The sequence below is a fragment of the Colletotrichum karsti genome (genome assembly GCF_011947395.1).
Source record: "Colletotrichum karsti strain CkLH20 chromosome Unknown Scaffold48, whole genome shotgun sequence".
NCBI lineage: Eukaryota > Fungi > Ascomycota > Sordariomycetes > Glomerellales > Glomerellaceae > Colletotrichum > Colletotrichum karsti.
In genome coordinates, this window is record NW_024065948.1 from 148,862 (window position 1) to 166,376 (window position 17,515).

At 53.7% G+C, this 17,515-nt stretch overlaps 7 protein-coding genes across 7 annotated transcripts; 3 read left to right on the forward strand and 4 right to left on the reverse strand.

Moving 5' to 3' along the window:
- Positions 1–184: 184 nt before the first annotated feature.
- CkaCkLH20_11446 (uncharacterized protein) lies at positions 185–1,564 on the reverse strand (the record flags this gene model as incomplete). Its single annotated transcript, XM_038894160.1, has 1 exon — positions 185–1,564. One exon carries the CDS (start codon positions 1,562–1,564, stop codon positions 185–187), a length of 1,380 nt encoding a protein of 459 aa, XP_038740490.1.
- Positions 1,565–1,997: 433 nt separating this feature from the next.
- On the forward strand, positions 1,998–5,110 carry CkaCkLH20_11447 (cytochrome P450; the record flags this gene model as incomplete). The annotated part of the gene is made up of 7 exons (XM_038894161.1): positions 1,998–2,464; positions 2,529–2,680; positions 2,742–3,023; positions 3,190–3,651; positions 3,708–4,066; positions 4,120–4,719; positions 4,778–5,110. The coding sequence occupies 7 exons, from the start codon at positions 1,998–2,000 to the stop codon at positions 5,108–5,110; spliced, it is 2,655 nt and encodes an 884-aa protein (XP_038740491.1).
- A 696-nt stretch (positions 5,111–5,806) lies between these two features.
- CkaCkLH20_11448 (uncharacterized protein) lies at positions 5,807–6,906 on the reverse strand (the record flags this gene model as incomplete). Its single annotated transcript, XM_038894162.1, has 3 exons — positions 5,807–6,382; positions 6,434–6,551; positions 6,611–6,906. 3 exons carry the CDS (start codon positions 6,904–6,906, stop codon positions 5,807–5,809), a joined length of 990 nt encoding a protein of 329 aa, XP_038740492.1.
- A 1,564-nt stretch (positions 6,907–8,470) lies between these two features.
- CkaCkLH20_11449 (heterokaryon incompatibility protein) lies at positions 8,471–9,874 on the forward strand (the record flags this gene model as incomplete). The annotated part of the gene is made up of 1 exon (XM_038894163.1): positions 8,471–9,874. One exon carries the CDS (start codon positions 8,471–8,473, stop codon positions 9,872–9,874), a length of 1,404 nt encoding a protein of 467 aa, XP_038740493.1.
- A 131-nt stretch (positions 9,875–10,005) lies between these two features.
- Positions 10,006–10,567, reverse strand: CkaCkLH20_11450 (uncharacterized protein; the record flags this gene model as incomplete). Its single annotated transcript, XM_038894164.1, has 2 exons — positions 10,006–10,480; positions 10,530–10,567. The coding sequence occupies 2 exons, from the start codon at positions 10,565–10,567 to the stop codon at positions 10,006–10,008; spliced, it is 513 nt and encodes a 170-aa protein (XP_038740494.1).
- A 596-nt stretch (positions 10,568–11,163) lies between these two features.
- On the reverse strand, positions 11,164–12,253 carry CkaCkLH20_11451 (putative short-chain dehydrogenase; the record flags this gene model as incomplete). Its single annotated transcript, XM_038894165.1, has 2 exons — positions 11,164–11,810; positions 11,872–12,253. 2 exons carry the CDS (start codon positions 12,251–12,253, stop codon positions 11,164–11,166), a joined length of 1,029 nt encoding a protein of 342 aa, XP_038740495.1.
- Positions 12,254–15,567: 3,314 nt separating this feature from the next.
- On the forward strand, positions 15,568–15,990 carry CkaCkLH20_11452 (uncharacterized protein; the record flags this gene model as incomplete). The annotated part of the gene is made up of 1 exon (XM_038894166.1): positions 15,568–15,990. The coding sequence occupies one exon, from the start codon at positions 15,568–15,570 to the stop codon at positions 15,988–15,990; it is 423 nt and encodes a 140-aa protein (XP_038740496.1).
- Positions 15,991–17,515: the final 1,525 nt, after the last annotated feature.

Here is a 17,515-nt window from a genome sequence, read left to right on the forward strand (position 1 = left end):
AGGCATATTCCGAGGGACATTCCGGGCCACACTTACATAGTGCGATCCTCACGAGAGAACCCCTTTGAATGTGCAATTGCGCGGCAACGTTTCTATCTAATCCCGTTCCTGTACTGTAACTACAACATCTTTCGCATTTACAGGCACACTGACTCAATTTTTGGGTACATATTCCCTACGTGCACTACTTCTCATGCGACACGTAGTCTGGCTTCATCTCGGCTTTCAAGCCAACGATCTCTAGAGCTGAAACAAACCATCCCATCACGACCATAGCCATTCCGACGAAAGTTGCCATCGATTTGCCCGAAAGCGTCGTCAAGTCTAGCGAAGTCATGGCCTCACTGGCCTTCACCATCTTGAAGGCTCGCGTGTACATCTCTGCGTCGAATGTACGTACTAGAGCGGCCAGCTCCCCATCAGAGGGCACAGCCTGCTCAAAATTTGTGTGGTGAAAAAGATCGACAAGATTGGCAGCATCAGTCAGGGCCTGATTTGCACCCATGCCCCGACCCGGCGTCATGGGGTGTACTGCATCGCCGAGGAGGATCACTCGCGAGTTTCTGTCGATGCCGTTTCGCCAATCCGTCTTCGGCTTGACGGAGCTGGTCACAAGGCCCGTTCGTACGTAGTCAGTCGCCGATTGCATGATGAGTGCCAAAGGTTCGCCGTAGCCCAGGTCGTTTCGCAAGTAGTCGACAAGGTGAGGTACAATCTTCTGGGGATTCGAGCCGGCTTTCGCTACCATCTCGTCACCACGCTTTCTGGGCACAAGGATCGACCAGAACAATGTGTACGATTCTGCGCCGCCGGTACCTGGATCTTTCTTGGGGTCGTAGACGGATGCAAATCCAGTCGCATCTGTGCCACCCAAGAACATCACCGAGCCTGATTTGACGAGCGACTCGGGTAGCTCATCGCGTACGGATCGTGAAATAGTGCCGCGAGACTGGATCAAGGTCTGAGACTGTAGCTTTATCTTGTTTTGAAGGCCGACCTGCTGGTTTATTTGGCTGCCGCTGCCGTCTGCTGCAATAAGAATGTCGGCAGTCTGCGAGTCGTGACCCTGGAAATGCAGCTGCACGCCGCCTCGCTCGCCCGGCATGAGTTCAAAGCGGGTGAAGGTGTGATCGAAGTGAACCCGCCCTTGAGCGAGCAACGGCTGCAGCAGAGCGCCACGCAGTCCGTGTCTGGGTATGGCCTGACTCTTGGGATACAGCTTGAGATCGCCTAGGCGCAGGCGGACCGCAAAAGTGTCGGGATCAACGACCGTAGGTGCTGCTGCGTCGTCTCCGGCCCATACTTCGCGGATCGAGGACCAAAGTTCGAGGTCTGATATCGTTTTCAGAGCATTCAGGCCGTTGATGCTGATACGGAGCTGGTAGCCGCCACGCTCCGAGTTGAATGCAATGGTGTCGCGTTCGAAGACCTGAACATCGAACCTGTCGGCTGGGTCTTTCAGCAAGCCGTTGGCAACGGCTAGTCCAGAGATGCCGGCGCCAACAATGGCCACCCTGACCTTCCGTTGATTCCCCTCGGGAGGAACAAATTTGGACACAGCCATAGTAATTCGCTACCACTTTGGTCAAAGTGATTGGATGTATTTTGTGCACAAAGCCTAACCGCCTGTCTGCAAGAATAAGAGACGATTTCTCAACAATCAGATGGCTGAGAAGTTCGCCTTAGATAATGCCTTTGACCAGAAGCCATATCGTGGCCATGCGTCGTCGGTTTGGAAGAACCGGAATACTTACACCACATCGGAATACCCCGCAATGCGGAGGCGTCCGTATGAAGGAATCTTCAATCCTTGACTGTAAAGCATCCACCGAGGAAGAGGGTATATGCTTGAACGCAACGGGGTGAAGGAAATATGGGTAATATTAGATTCAGACATAGCACCCACCGAGGCTGATGTGTGTTCAGGATAATGCACGACCACGGCTGCTGCTAATTGAACTTCAAACGCATTTATGATATTGAGAAACACTAGAGCGATGGCAACGATCAACATCTCAGGAATAGCCATACCTCGTCTATCCTTCGGCGTTGGATCGCTCATGAAATGGGCACCCGGCCACGCGAGCCCGCTCCCAACGGACAGCAGCATTGAAGTTCAGCAAGCGATTGACGCTGGCTTCCGGCATTTCAACACTGGCGATTTGTACACCAACAATGAGAGCTTTGCGAAAGTCCTGCGCCGCAGCAATCTCGAACGCTCCGAGGTCTTCTTATCCTTCAAACTCAACACCTACGCATCTCTAGGATGTCGAGGCCGCGATCACATGATTCAGAACGTAAAGGATGAGATCGAGCGGTTTGGTCTAGAAGGCTACATCGACATCTTACAGTTGCACTTCCCGCCTCGTGGCTACGCTGGGAACATGACCAACCGCGAAGCATGGCGCGTGTTGGAAGACCTCAAGGATCAGGGACTTGCTCGCATTATTGGGGTCTCGAACTGGTATGTTGTTCAAAGCACAACGATGTGGTCCAGCCAGATCAAGGCTCACGAGCACGACTTGTAGGACCCTGCCCGATTATCACGACATCTTCAACGCCAGCGACCTCAAACACCCTCCACAGCTCAACGAGTATGAGTTCAACCCTTTCCTACTATTTGATCCCAAGATCCGACAACTCCACGACTTCGAAGTCAAGCACAACATTGTCCCAATGAGTATGAACACCATCCAGCCAAGCCTTCTGGTGATAGATCTATGAAGTTGACAACCGTGTAGACTATGGGGTTTTGACCGTCATCAGCGGCCGCTTGCCTACCGAAAACAGCACAGCATTATTGCAGAAATTGGAAGAGCAGTCAAAGCAGACGAAGCTGCCCGCGGCTGATCTGCTGCTCAGCTGGGCATACTACCGGCCGGACGCGGGCATTGTCGTGACATCTACATCAAAAGCAGACCGGGCTAGAAAGACCTTCGAACTCCTGTCGGCTGAGGAATCGCCTGTGAACAGCCAGATCTATGAGGAGATTGAGAAGGCGGCAGAGCTGGATGGCCCTGACGGTAAGGTGTTCTATAGCCATCCTCACATGGAGAAGGCTCGCCAGGAAGCTGCCAATGCACAGAAATAGGATAGTAAGCATTGATGCCAGTTTCTTCACATGTAGCCATATCACACATGGGTCTCGTAAACCTCATGCCAACCAAAGTTCATAGCTTCTTCATGTAGTTGCGTCTTGTGCTGTTTTCTCATCATATCTGGAAATCCGAAGACATAACCTGCACGCTTTCGGCCCCAACGGACTCCGCATTCTTCTCAAGGAGCTCAACTACCCCGCCGCTATTCACCACCGGGTCTCCATACCCCGCCGCATTCTGCAACATCACCAGTGTTTCCCCACACCAACTCATGCTTCAAGAAAATGTCTTAACTTGTTCCGCCTCTATCGGATTCCCACTCTATGTGGTGGCAGTCAGCATGTCCAAGAAGAATTGATGATGTCTCTGTTTGTTCTTTACAGTTTCCTTGCGCTCCTCGCCAGCGGGTGGTTGTTCCGTCATATTCGTTCATGCCTTCCTGCCCCTGAAGCGTACGGGCCCGCATTCGCCAGATGGACTGGCGTATGGTACATTTGGAAGATCTGGCAGGGAAACTATGAGGTGTATGATATCGAAGCACATAAGAATGGCTGTAGGTGACTCTCCTTGGCTATACCTAGTTTCAGGCCATGACTGACAGCCCCAAAGCTAGAAAGGTCGTTCGCATTGCGCCTCTCATGTACAGCATCGACGATCCAGCCATGGTTCGCGTCATCTATGGCATATCATCTCCATTCCCAAAAAGTAAATGGTATGATGCCTTTGGCGATCCTCGCATCCCAAACCACAACCTCTTCAGTGCGCGCGATCGTGCTATGCACGGTCTCATGCGTCGCAAAGTTGCAAGCATGTACTCCATGTCGACCATTAAGTCCTACGAGTCCCATGTGGACAGCTGTGTTGCGCTTCTGCTGAGCTGTTTCGATGGGTTTGCTGCGAGTGGAGAGACGTTCGACCTGCAGCTGTGGATGCAGTGCTATGCGTTTGATGTGATTGGAAAGATTACGGTGAGTCTGGTTTGGCCTGACCATTGGCACCAAGTTTCTGACATCCGTATCAGTTCGGCAGGCATGTAGGGTTCTTGGAATCCGGCGGACAGGATCTCGACGGCATTATGCGAGCCCTCGAAGATGGCAATGCTTTCTCAACAATTTCGGGCGTTAGCGTTGCTTTGCTTCCGATACTTCTTATTCTTTACGGGAACCCTGTTCGTGGTATCACAGGTTTTGCGCGAAGACTTCAACTTGAGAGCATTGAAGACGACTTGACGGAGAAGACTGGCGGAGAGACCTTCTTGGCCAAAGTCAAACGTCTGCAGAAGGAGGCCCCCGAAGAATGCGAAAGACTTCGTGTCGAAACGGTGGCTCTGACAGGAAATGTTGCAGCCGGGAGTGACACCACAAGCATATCTCTGACCAGTGCATTGTACCATGCCATCACGACGGATGGCGTTGTGGAGCGCTTGTACGAAGAGGTCGAGTCCCAAGGCTTGTGCTCGAATCCCGACCAACGCATCACATTTGACCAAGCCCAGCAACTCCCATACCTCCAGATGGTCATCAAAGAGGCCCTGAGAGTCCACCCAGCCGTTGGTCTGCCGATGTGGCGCGAAGTTGTTGGGTCCGGTCTCGAGATCGATGGAAACCACTTTCCGCCCGGGGTACGTCTCTCCGTCTGGAGAATAATTCTGTATCGAATTATACTCACACTATTCACAGGCGATCATCGGTATCAACCCATGGGTAGCACACCGGAACGTAGACGTCTTTGGCGCGGACGCTGCGGGATTCAGACCCGAACGATGGGATCCCCAATACACCTCCACGAAGACTCTAGAGGCCATGGACCAGTACTATCTGCCGTTCGGGGCGGGCTCGAGAACCTGCATAGGCAGACACATATCGCACTTGGAGATGGTGAAGTTGATCCCAGAGCTAATCAGGCGATATGAGTTCGAGAGTGTCGGTGGAGAACTGAAAACCGTTAATAGGTGGTTCGTGAAGCCACAAAAGGTTCTCTTCCGCGTCAAGCGCAGAGGGACTGGGGCTTAATTGTCGGTTACTTGCGATTCAGACAGCCTCCCGTGATGGAACCGCGGAGAACCGGGTGCGGACCGTGTCAGGAAACGAGATGTACGCGACGGACGGATGTGGTACCGGCAGTATCGGGCTGCCACGGTAGACCTAAGGGATGCCAATGGGTGGTGGCCGGGAGGACCATCGACGAGCAATGGGCTGGATGCGGCAGCCCGATACTGCCGGTACCACATCCGTCCGTCGGGATGCGGGTTCGGGAGGGGTCGCCGAGTCGGTCCCGGGCAGGATGATCGGGCTAAAGGTGAGAATGAATCGTACAATCAAGACGGGAGTTGTTGGTTGGCAGCGAGGAAGGACCTCGGTGATGCCCCGGCTAAGACGGCTCGGGGAGGACGTGGTGATGACGAGGCCTTTACCCTCCAGGTATATGATCACGGGAGTGGTTGCCGGTGCTGCTTTGAACAAGGGGAAAAACGCGTACGCTCGCAGAGGGGCTTGGTGTTAGGTTTATGGATAGCGTTTAAGGAATCTAACGAAGGATTTCCGGTGAGACCATCACCAATCAACCTTGTGCGTGGAGTCAGACCCAACAGCGATGGAGAAAGCATACCATTCTCGACACTCAATACAACGGCCGTCTAACGGAAAGTCGTTTTAAACGGATACATTCGCTAATACCGTAACCGTTTAAACTATTGTCGCGATATTCCTTCATCGGAAAGTAGTAATCTCCCCAAAAGTATCCGCCATCCCCCAGATCCCGGCCCTAAGCCCACTCAACTGCACAATCTGCGAATGATCCACGAACAGATTCACATCGACCCCGAACTCCCGCACGTACCAATTGAACACAGCCGGATCCGCCGCCTCGAACATGACCTTCTCCATCGGCAGATCCCTCAGGATCTTCTGGATGACATCCGTGCGCCACGACTTCACGTTCTCCGTGATGCCCTCGCTCTCAATCATGATCCGCTCGACACCCATGTCGATGAACTTCTTGCCCAGGTCGACCACCTTGGACGGGTCCGACTGCGAGCCCATGCTCTCCAGGTCCGAGGCCGCTGTGTCGCCGCCGGCGCCGAACTGGATCCCGATCTCGGGTTTCGGGGTTAGTCCGGCCTTCTGCACACGCTCGACGAGGCGGAACCAGTCGGACGGCGGGAGGGAGAGGAAGCCGGTTGAGAGCTCGATCACGTCGAAGCCGAGGCGTTTGCAGGTTTCGAGGTAGCGGTCGACGGCAACTTGGGGGTTTGATTGGGTTAGGATGTGTTCGATCCAGCCGCCCTGGTTTGCTCGTCAGGTTCTAGTTGAGTATGGCGAGATGAGTGAACTTACGGTCGAAACGTAGACGTCGTGTTGGTGGGCGAGGTCGATCAGTTCTTTGAGCTTGTCTTCGGGGAAGAGAGAGAAGGAGCCGCCAGCGAACTTGAGTCCGTCGACGTAGTGGCCCATACTGCGACACAGGTCAGTCATCTTTCTCTCATCAAAGTCGTCTGCAGCTGTTCTGCGTACGTTTCGAGAATATCTTCAAGATACCGCTTGCCCATGACGGAGTAATAGGGACCCCGGATCTCGGTGACGGACTTAGTCCGCGGCTTGGGGTCTCGGGGGTTGTGCCGGATGAAACCGTAGCCATTTTCGTCCTCCAGCATGACCTTTGGCCTATTAGCTGCCATCGGGGGGATCGCGGAGGCCGTAAAGCTTCGGGATAGCGGGGCAAGCGCCGCCGCCGTCGGCCGGACGGTGGGTGGGGCCGATCGGAGGAGCGCTGATCGGCACGCCATTCGGGATACCACGCCGGTCGACATTTTGAATGGTTCTTATTGAATTTGATATATTGAAGATGACAAATCTGTCTCAGCTTGTGCAGAGGTCATCGAGAATGACCTTTCCAGTCCCTTCTTTGAACGAAACGCGGTGCTAAATACCTAGAGCATAGTACATCTCCTCGGCGACACGTCCATGTGAGGTTGGTATGACATCACGCTCACAACATCACCGATCAGCGTCTCAGATTTCCACTCATTCTTGATAATGAATTCGGTCACCGAGGCGTGGCATACACGTTCTCGGTCTTTCGACATGGTGAGAGGTCAGGCGGAGTTCTCAACGCTGGGTTCAATCGGTTTCCGTTGTCCCGACTTTGTCGCGGTTGAGCTATTGCTATCACGTAAACAGCACGGCTTCACACGCATTTTGAGGTTTCCATGTACGAAATTGAAAAGGTAAAGCCCCTCTGATTGTCTGAATGAGTCACACCTGCTTGCGCTTCCTCTAATACCATTGCTCGAGGCGCCTGGTCAGCCTATCTCATGACCGAGATTCGCCGACCTTCACCTCGGTGATGGAGGCGGCCGACGAAATTGCGTAGTAAGCCGTTGAATGCTCTGCGGCCAATCAGTCCGGCTTGTGAATCCATCAAATCATGCAGGCCGAAGGAGGGGAAGCAATCAATTGTCCAATCAAAATCATTTCACCTCCGCCAAACGTAGTCGTCGCGTCTGTCACGCCTCGTAGAATTCCAGTGCAGTCGAAGAAAAGCCGCCACCAACCCCTATTGTGCATGATGGCCTCAGATACGGAGGAAAAGAGTCGGTGTTCATTTTGCAAAAACCTCGACCCAGAGACACCGCCGCGCGCAAGCTCACATGTCCGACTCAACATTTCGGTTGTTGACTTGCGGACAGAGCAAAGTCGCTCGAAGGACGGTTGCCAGACCTGCTCCGTTGTCGAGCAAGCTTTGTCACATCTAGATCCGCATTGGCGGGAAATCGAGCCCAGTAACGGATGTGCAAAGTGCACTTCAAGCGTGTTCAGGCGCTGCAGGGAAGCCGAGTGTGCGCGATCGGCTTTCGCCCTCCTTCAATTGGAGGACACGATCGAGATATGCTATCCCTTTCGAATATTGGATGATCTTGCCAGCGGGCCTACGAAAACGCTAGAACTATTCGTAAACAAATGTGTGAATGGCCAGAACCTCATGCCGCAACTCCTTGTACTGACGCTGGAGCAGGTCGACCGTGGCCCTTACCGCAAGTGAACGCTTTCATTGCAGGGGAGTTCCTACTTCAAGACTGGGCTGCGAGGCTTCAGAAAGCAAAGGCTTGGATAGAACGTTGTCACATCAATGAATCCTGTGATGGGGGTTTGATTTCGAAGGCGTTGGATATCATGAGACGCGATCCAATTCGAGAGGATGTGTTGGAAGAAAACGACTATGAAGGACCGCCGTCATGCTACGACAAGCGGTCCAGCAACGCTGAAGGTCTTCCGCCACTCGCAAAACGATCTTCGGCCAAGTTACCAAGCAGAGTCCTGGACCTCCGTCAGTTCAAAGACAATGGAACCCTTCGATTATTGGAGACTCATCATATGATCGGAACATACGTTTGTCTCAGCTACACCTGGGGCCCAAGCAACAGCTACGTGACGACCCCCTCGACGTACCGAGCCAATTTGGATGGTATTAACTACAATTCCCTCCCTCGGACCTACAAAGACACCATCACAGTGACAACCATTCTGGGGATCCCATTTTTATGGATAGACGGCCTCTGCATCATACAAGGAGACGAAGGCTCAGCTGACTGGAAGGAGCAGTCATCTCAGATGGCCGATATCTACGCCAACGCCATCCTGGTCATCGCAGCTGCGAATAGTACCAGTGTGGAAGACGGCTTTCTCAATGCATCACAAGACACTCGAAACATCATTTCGTTCGAGAGTGAGACTCATGCCGATGGTAACAGTCAGTCCGGCATGACCGTACACGCTCGCCCGATGCTGGATCACAGCTGGCTCGGCTGGTCCACCCTCGCCGAACCCAAAAGCGAGGGGACCCTAAGCCGCAGCTGGTGCTTCCAAGAAGAAGTCCTCGCGGCCCGCCTCCTCACTTTCTACGGCGGCGAGATGAACTTCCAGTGTCTTGGAGACGTGTACAGCTGCGAGTGCGGTTTCCCTGCTGAAGCCCTCGGACTGGTCACCATCAAAGAGCTATACGAGCCGCGCCTGAGCCTGGGCGACTATGAGACTCCGAACTGGATGTGGCAGAGCACCGTGGAACACTACACGCGACGGAAGCTCACGGTGGGGACCGATAGGCTGACAGCGCTGTCGGGCGTGGTCCGGATCATGCAATCGGCTTTGAAGACGCGGTATATCGCCGGCCACTGGTGGGATCGAGACTTTCTCTGCAGCTTGTGCTGGATGCCCGTGAGGAACGAGGAGACTGAGGGACGGCTGACGGATGATTATGTGGCGCCATCGTGGTCTTGGGCCGCGCATAATGGGCCTGTCACCATGTGGATTCCGTACGGCGATTCGAAAGACCAGCAGTCTCCTCGATTTCTTGGGGACACCATTGTCAAGGACGTGAGGATGTACCACTCGACGTCAGATGCCACCGGCGCGGTGGCGGGTGGGTTTATCACCGTCCGAGGTGTTTTCCTCCCGGTGCGGATCAAGATCACTTCAGTTGAGCGGTCCACGGCAGTGATGAGCAGAAATAATGTAGACATCCCGTTCTACTTCGACCGCCCCGTTGGTTCGGCAAATCTTTCGGGTATGTTCTTCTGCTGGGTCGTGTGCTGCCTCCCCACGGTTTCTCTGGGTCGAGGGCAGCAGTCCGAGGCTTACTGTTTGATGTTTCTACGAAGCAAGCCGGAAGGTGTTTGTGAGCGGATCGGGTTCACTGATCATGAAGCGGCCGCCACGGACAAGTCCATGGTATTCTTCCAAGGGTACAGGAAAGCAATACGAGTCGCAACGATAGTCTAGTAGCTCCTGGTATGCAAACCTACTTGAACGAATCAACGATAGGATCTCATCGCGACAGCCTACGTGTGCATGTCAAATATGTGAACCGTCTCAGTAATATCTCATGCTCGAACAGACAACAAGTGCTATGATCACACTTTCAAGAGGCGAATACTAATCTCCACAGCTTCCGGCCCCGGAACCTCTTCCCTCCAAGCCAAAGGGACAACCCATTCGACCGTCCAGACTCGGCCCTGGTCGGTCTCTTCGGGGAGCGCGTACCATTTACCATCGGCGACATTCTCATCTTCCAATTTCAACAGGTCCTTGCCGACTTTCTCATCCTCAAAAAGGACCCAGGGCTGGTAATGCAGCGTGCAACCGAGGCCGAAAGGTCTGAGTCTGGAGAGCCCCTGGAGCTCCCAGGGGCCGATGCCGCTGGGACCCATCACGCCGAGATGGTGTTGAAGAGTTGCATCACCGGTTTCCACGCGCAAGGCAGCGCCATCGCCCTCGGTTGGTCGTAGTAGCAGGCGATTTTCCTCGCTTTGAGATGTTTGAATCTTCAGTGAGCCGCCACGAGCAGCTTCGAAAGTGAGGTACGCGTTGTTCAGTTCGGTGTTTTCGCTGTGTTTGGGGTCAGTGGATGAGCTGCGCGGTCCCTTGAGTGACTTACCTGATGATTCGTGGACAATATGTGTGATTAGAGTCCATCTTGATTTGTAGATACTTATGAGTGACTAAGAGAAAGACGAAAACAATGAGATGACTTGGGCTGTGAGATTGCTTATGAGTTGATCTTGTACCTACTTTTCGACGAGGACACGAGTAATGAATGCGGGCCTCGTGAGTGTTTACCGAAATGCCAAAAATAACAACTTTAGTTGGGCCTGAACCGGTGATTTAGCGACATGTGAAACTTGCGTGCACCTCTACGGCGCCCGGTTGCTGTGAGAACACAGCCAAAAGCCCCTGGAAGAAGCTGGTGTCTGCTGTGTGGTGTGTGCCGATGTTTTCACTCTTCATTTGTGCACGATGTTCTCGGTCGAAATGCTCTACTCCTCATATTGCTGCCATTTCTATTTCATAAAAAGAATCATGGTTATGAATATTCTCAGCCAAAAATGAAGTTAAATGCGGCTATTTCGCACGCTCATTCTGTCAAGTACATCAGCTGCTCTCATGAGGGTGCTCACCATGAGCCATTCCGATTAATGCGACATATTACTGAGCTCTAATCTATCATTACCCTCTAGAAAACCCCTGAATTAGGAAAATAACCACTAAAATGACACATTGAATCCATCCATCTATGCCTCAATCTTGACGCCGGTGAGTTCAAGACTGAGCTCCCACAGCTTGTTCTCACTCTCCTCATCAAAAGCATGGGGACCGTATCCTTGGTCAGCTAAGGACGCCATGCCGTCACTCGTCGCAGGGCCTCCGACGCCCACGTCAAATAGATACTTCCCTCCCTTACCCTCCCAGACGTCGGCAGCAGCGGCCCAGGTGGGCGTCGCGGCGCCTTGGGCCGGACTCTTAATCCGAGCTCCGATGACTGGATCGGACTGCCATGCGGACGACATCGCGGGATCGACGTGCACATGCAACGGGGTGGCGGTCACACCCGGCTGGATGCTGACGGCGTGGACCCCTCGCGGGCCGTAGACGCGGTCGATGTAGTTCGCCAGCCAGATGTTGGCCGTCTTGGACTGGCCGTAGGCGAGCCACGGGTTGTAGTCGGTCTTGGCGAAGTTGTAGTCGTCGAAATTGACGGCCATGAATCTGTGACCGGACGAGGCCAAAGAAATGATGCGCGAATTGAACTCCGGCGTGCTGCTGCGGATGAGGGTGGGGAGGAGCAGTGCGGTAAGGGTGAAGTGCGCGAGGTGGTTTACGCCGAATTGCTGGTCGAAGCCGTCGGCGGTCTTCGCCGGCTCCGGGACTGCCATGATTCCTGCAGAAAATCAGCACGAGTGTCGATTAGGGGATGATTTCAGGGTGGAATATCTGCTTACCAGCGTTGTTGATGAGGACGTTCAATTTAGACGACTTTTCCAAAAAGACTTTCGCTGCGTTCTTGACGGATTCAAGTGAGTTCATATCCATGTCGATAACCTCGAGCTTGCCGCGGCCTTCCGAAGACTTGGTGATGTCTTCGACGGCGGTCTTGGCCTTTGTGGAGTCCCGGGCCGTGATGTAGACATCGGCGCCGGTAGTGAACAGAGCACGCGCGGTCTCAAGACCGATGCCGGATGTGCCTCCGGTGATGAGGATCACCTTGTCTGTCCACTTGTTGGCCAGGTTGCTGTCGCTGATGATTTGGAGGGCTGTGGGACGAGCATCACCGGGACCCTTGGGGTTGGCGTGGAGGTCGGCGTAAGGGTGGAAAGCGTCCATTGCGAAGAATTGTGTCTTGGAAATGACAACAGTGGTGTTGTATGTGGAAGTGGTCGGGTGAGTGTTATTGAGTGCTGAGCTTGTGAGGAGTGTATTGATGATCTATTCTTCCTTCAAACCTGAGAAATCAACTCCCTTTTTATGATTCCATCACCTCGCTGGCATCCATGAATACAATCTCTCGGACTCCTGCACACAAGTCTTCTGCGGGCTGACATTGCCGCCCTCTTCATGTCGACTGTCCGCTCTCGAGAAGAGTTGCTACCGCTCTGCCACGATGCCGCTCACAAACGTCCGCCCTCGATGCGGGGAAAGCGGCCATTTTGAACCTGGAGCGCTCTGAATTGTCCGCTCCAGCGCTTCTCCAAATGTCCGCTCACGCATTTTCCGCGCCCCTGTTCTGCACGGAGGGCTCAGGGTAACTTTCATGGAATTGCCAGGGACTTTTGGCTTATGTCCGTCAAACGGCGATAGGCAAGGCGTTCTCTGGCACCAATGAGACCGGAAATACTGCCAAAATCCAGCGGCTTTAACTGGCGGCGTTGAGACCGGGTGGTTCAACGCCATTTCTGCATGTCAGACGGCAGGTCTCGCTCTTGTTTCCCCGAGATGTACGTACACAAGATTTCAGTCCGCTTGCCAGGCAGCAGGTTGACGAGTTTGGTCGCTTTCTTTTGTCAATCTTTCTGACGAGGATACACGAGCGGGGACGGCGTCATTCCCTTCGTCTTGGTCCGAACAGTGCAATCGCCGCGAACCAACGTCATTGCCGCCCACGAATAGCAAGCATGGCTTCCTCGACCTCAAGCCTGCCCAATAATGCGCTGCGGAACTCGGCAGGGCGGGCACCACAATCGTGCAGCCAGTGCAGGTGAGTCCCTCTCCATCCCGCTGTTGACATACGTTGCGGCTGACTTTGAAAGACGTTTGAAGCGGAAATGCCCGCGGGACGTCCCGTCCTGCTCCTTGGTTTGTTTTCCACCCGACCTGGCTGGCACGACTTGTCACTGAATTGACCGGTGTTAAGTGTGTTCGACTGGGAAAGAAGTGCCAGTATCCAGCCGGCCGCAAGGCCTACGGCTCGCTGCAGGATGACTCTGAAGGCTCAAATTCCATCTCAACATCGACTCCAAATGCGGAATCAGAGCCTTCGAGGAGAGTGTGCGCCGCTCCGAGACATGTGCAGCATCTTACACCCATCGACTCTTTCTTCCTCGACTCGGACGTTTTCCAACCCGTTTCCCATGACGCCGTGAACTGTGAATTCTCCGTACCGAAATATGTGCTGGACTTCCTTGGCCAAGATGCGGAAGCTATACGCAACTCATACTTCAAATCCGTGGACACATGGTTCCCCTTCATCAGTAAGAAGAGAGTCAAACAGGGCTTAGAGGAGAGTTTATCTGCCGAAGTATCATTACTATTGCTCTGTATGAAGCTTGTTACAGAGCCCGTGGCAATCGAGAAGACCTCCGACATGGACTCGTCGCTCTACGAGGCGACCCGCAGATACTTGAGTGTCTTGGAGGTGACGGTTCCAATGTCCCTTCGCGTATTCCAGTCTCTCGTGCTGGTGTCTTTGTACGAAGTTGGCCACGGTATCTTCCCAACAGCATATTTAACCATTGGTCGAGCCGCCAGACTTGGTGTGTTCCGTGGAATACATGATCGAAACAATGCGACACAGGTCTTCCAGACTCCTCCTACTTGGACGAATTGGGAAGAAGAGCGTCGCGCATGGTGGGCTACGATGATACTAGACCGGCATGTCCTCGTCCTGGAGCTCAACATCATTCTCAACTGCGTGCTAACATCGTCGTAGATACATCAACCTTGGTCCCACCGGCTTTCCTCTAGGAACACCGGAACCGATTCAAGGCGAGTTACTGCCGACGTCAGACTCGGATTGGTCTGACGGAGTGTTTGGAACCAATCAACCTCTTTACACCACCGGCTTCTCAGCCACCTCAGAGATCGGTCCCTTTGCCCGTGTCTGCCAGGCATCACACATCCTCGGGCGCGTCCTCCGACACAGGAACTCACGGAAAGACTCCCTCTTGCAGAAAGAGACACTGAACGAGGCGCTCCAGCTCGAAGCGACGCTCTCCGCTCTGGACAATCATCTCTTCTCCTCAATGAGCGACGACGCCGCCTGTTTAGACGTGGCCCTTTGCACACTCGCAAGATTAACGCTCTACCATAGGTACGCGTGCATTCAACCTTGGGCAAGAGGAGAACGACTCCCGGAAGAGAGCGAGATGCAGAGTGCTTCCATAAGAGGCATGAAAGAGATCATTTCCGTCCGAGGACCGATGATTGCGGAATCAGCAACCCGCCGTTACAATGCTCTTGGCATCGAGTCACTGAGTCCCCTTCTTGTCCAGGTTCTTTACGACATCTCGACGGAGTGCCAGTGGTTCATCCGTGAGGGTGACGTCGTCGAAGGGGCCGAGAGGACGCTGCAGCTTTCGCTCCAGTTGTTGAGTGTCTTGGCGCCGCGATGGCGCGTTGCAGGTAATCATTCCGATCCTCAACCATCGCACGAGGGTATCAGTTGACACGTCAAAGCCAAATCTCTTCAGCTTTTGTATCCACCCAAACAGCCACTAGCTTTGCCGAAAATGAACTGAATGAGGATTGGTAGACTGAGACCAATTCAACATCCCGGTCTAGACAGCAGCCGGTTCAAGCACATAAGAAACAATACTCCCTCGGAAGGCGAACTGTTGACGGACTTGAACGAATACCGAGACAATGACTGAACGCTGCATATTGATTTCCCCCACGTTTCCATTACGCTCAGGACGTCTGCGAATCGTTCGGTAGCGCGATCCGTTCATCATTTGCCCTCATTTGAGAGAGGGATGGCTCGATACGGAGAAAGGTTTTCCGGCTCTCACTCAAGATGCGGAAGACACTCTGAAGGAACCTCCATGTCCTACACGACGTCGTCGTGACTGGGGATTGCGAGACAGACCGTCAGATTCGCGATGAAATCATGACCACAACACCTCAAACCAGAGCATAGCTGCTGTCCAAGACATCTCGAAAGAACTCCCAGGAGCGCTTCCATTTATTCCAAGATCTCCCGATCCAGCTTCGTCTCAAAATCTGGACTATGGCTCTGCCATCCCGCACCCTCCACTTTGGCAGCTGGCCGTCGAAAGGAGAACATGGGCACAGGAACCTTCACCTTTCATATCCCGCATTAGCCCTGAAATCTCGCGAGGCGATGTCTGCGGTGAGGAATTCGAGTCTTCAATATTTCCAGTCCCAACAATGCGCCCTTATCGTCACAAAACCGCAAGCGATGGATGGCCACTGCAGATACTCTCAGTATTCCCCACGATATTAAGAACCCGAGGGTCTGGCAGACGTTGCTGCTACATCGCCCCGTTTTGCCGCACTTCGCCAACATTACGATACCCCTCGACGCTCTCCAGCGGGCGGAGAATACCCTCCCTATGCGGTTCGCGGGGTATCGTATCTGCGCCGATGATGTACGTTCCGTGCGACGTATCCAAGTCGAGGTGCAGACAGTCATCCTTTTCGTGCCTAATGGCTGGAGTCGCCTCCGGGAAAAGTTCACCCAAGACGAAGAAACCCTGGCAAGATCGCAAGAGACGGGCTTTGAAGATTCTGTCACTGTCAACGACCCTGAAGAGATGGGGGACTGGTCAGGTTTCCGAGGCGACCAGTGCAAGGCGTTCAGGCCGGGGGCTTCGGGGTCCGGATAAGACAGACTGGATGCGATTCTGAACAATCCGAGGAGGACCTTTTGTGTCGATTGCTTGATTCAGTGTTGGGAGAAGCGCGGTAGCTGGATTGCAGAGGATGCGGTGGTGGGTATCAAGCCTCAAAGTGAGGAGGACATATAGAATGGCCTCGCGACGTTTCTGCTGCACCAGGGGCGGCCATACCGACTATTGTTCCATTCACAAACATGGACGACGAATGGGCGAGCTGACTGGAAGGTCTTGATCTCGGGTGGGCTTCTTGATGAGATATAGAACTAGTAATGTTATGGCAATGAAGTCGCTCGGAAAACGGAATGTGGAAAGTTCGCGTGGTCGCAGAAGCTCTGCGAGATTGACAAAGATCCGTTTAGGGTGCAAGTTCTTTCAACATATACCACGGCATCGGCCCCACTCGCCCGGTGCCGGGCCCGATATGCGGCTTGGTTTGCGCCGGTCAAGAAAGGTACTGCACATTTGGAAAGAGGAATGAAGGCAATCCCATCTGCGGTGGGGTTAAGCCACCAGCCAAAATGTGAAAAGAGATCGCAGCAGCCAGATTCCAGAAAACAGCGGAGAAACCCTCGCCCTGAATTAGCGAAATTTCTGTTGATCATCCACGGAATGTGGGCAGCGGGCTTTCGTGGTCCGCGCTCCGGTAATTTCGGCCGGAGGGGACGGGACCATCGCGAGCTCGCGGAGGCGGGCCGGAGAGATCCATCCGGATGAGCAGCCGATTGCCTGCATTTCGAATGAGTCGTGAAATCGACGATCTAGCTTCATGCGCACAATCTCCCGTCGTTGAGCGGGCTTCCGTCAAAACTCTGTTGTGGCTTTTCCACGCGAGCGGGAAGTTGGCACTGCTCCAAAAGGGGCCAATGCTGGGCGAAGCAAATTTCGACTGAGTCAGCTTCGCGATGATCACTTCGTCACTCCACTTCGAGGTTGAGCTATCTTCAACGTCGTCAGTCTTGCGACCTGGAATCGTGTGTGAGTTTGACCAAAGTTTGGTTCTTTATATGAAAGGCCGAGATGGTAAATGGGTACGCTGACGAGGAGTTCGTGGCGGTCTGAGTTGGAAATTGTCGTTACCAAGTTTTGGGAGGATTATGGCGGAGTCAGGATGGTCCCACAGGACCCTTGAGATATTGACCCCGTAGGGCGTGAAGCTCAGGGTCGCAACATCGGTGACACATAAGGTCGTAATCGATTGAACGGGATATCCTGCGGGCTTCACATGCTCCCGAGGTCAGCGTGAGTCCCAAAACAACCAAACTATCCTGAGCGGAGCAAAAGCCTTGCGAGACAGATGCGAGGCGGGGGGCATCAGGGGAAAGTCAGGTGTCGGGCTGTCACTTTCCCGCGCGTCTGACTCGGTAGGCGAGCTTCCCCGGATGCGGCGCCTCTCGGACTTGCCCCTTGAATTGCCAATTGTAGAAGCTGACAGCCTCAATCTGGCTGAAAGGGCTCTCGCTTTCGTGAACGACGGGGTCCGCGGGGTCATGTTGCGGTATGTGTCCACCTCCTC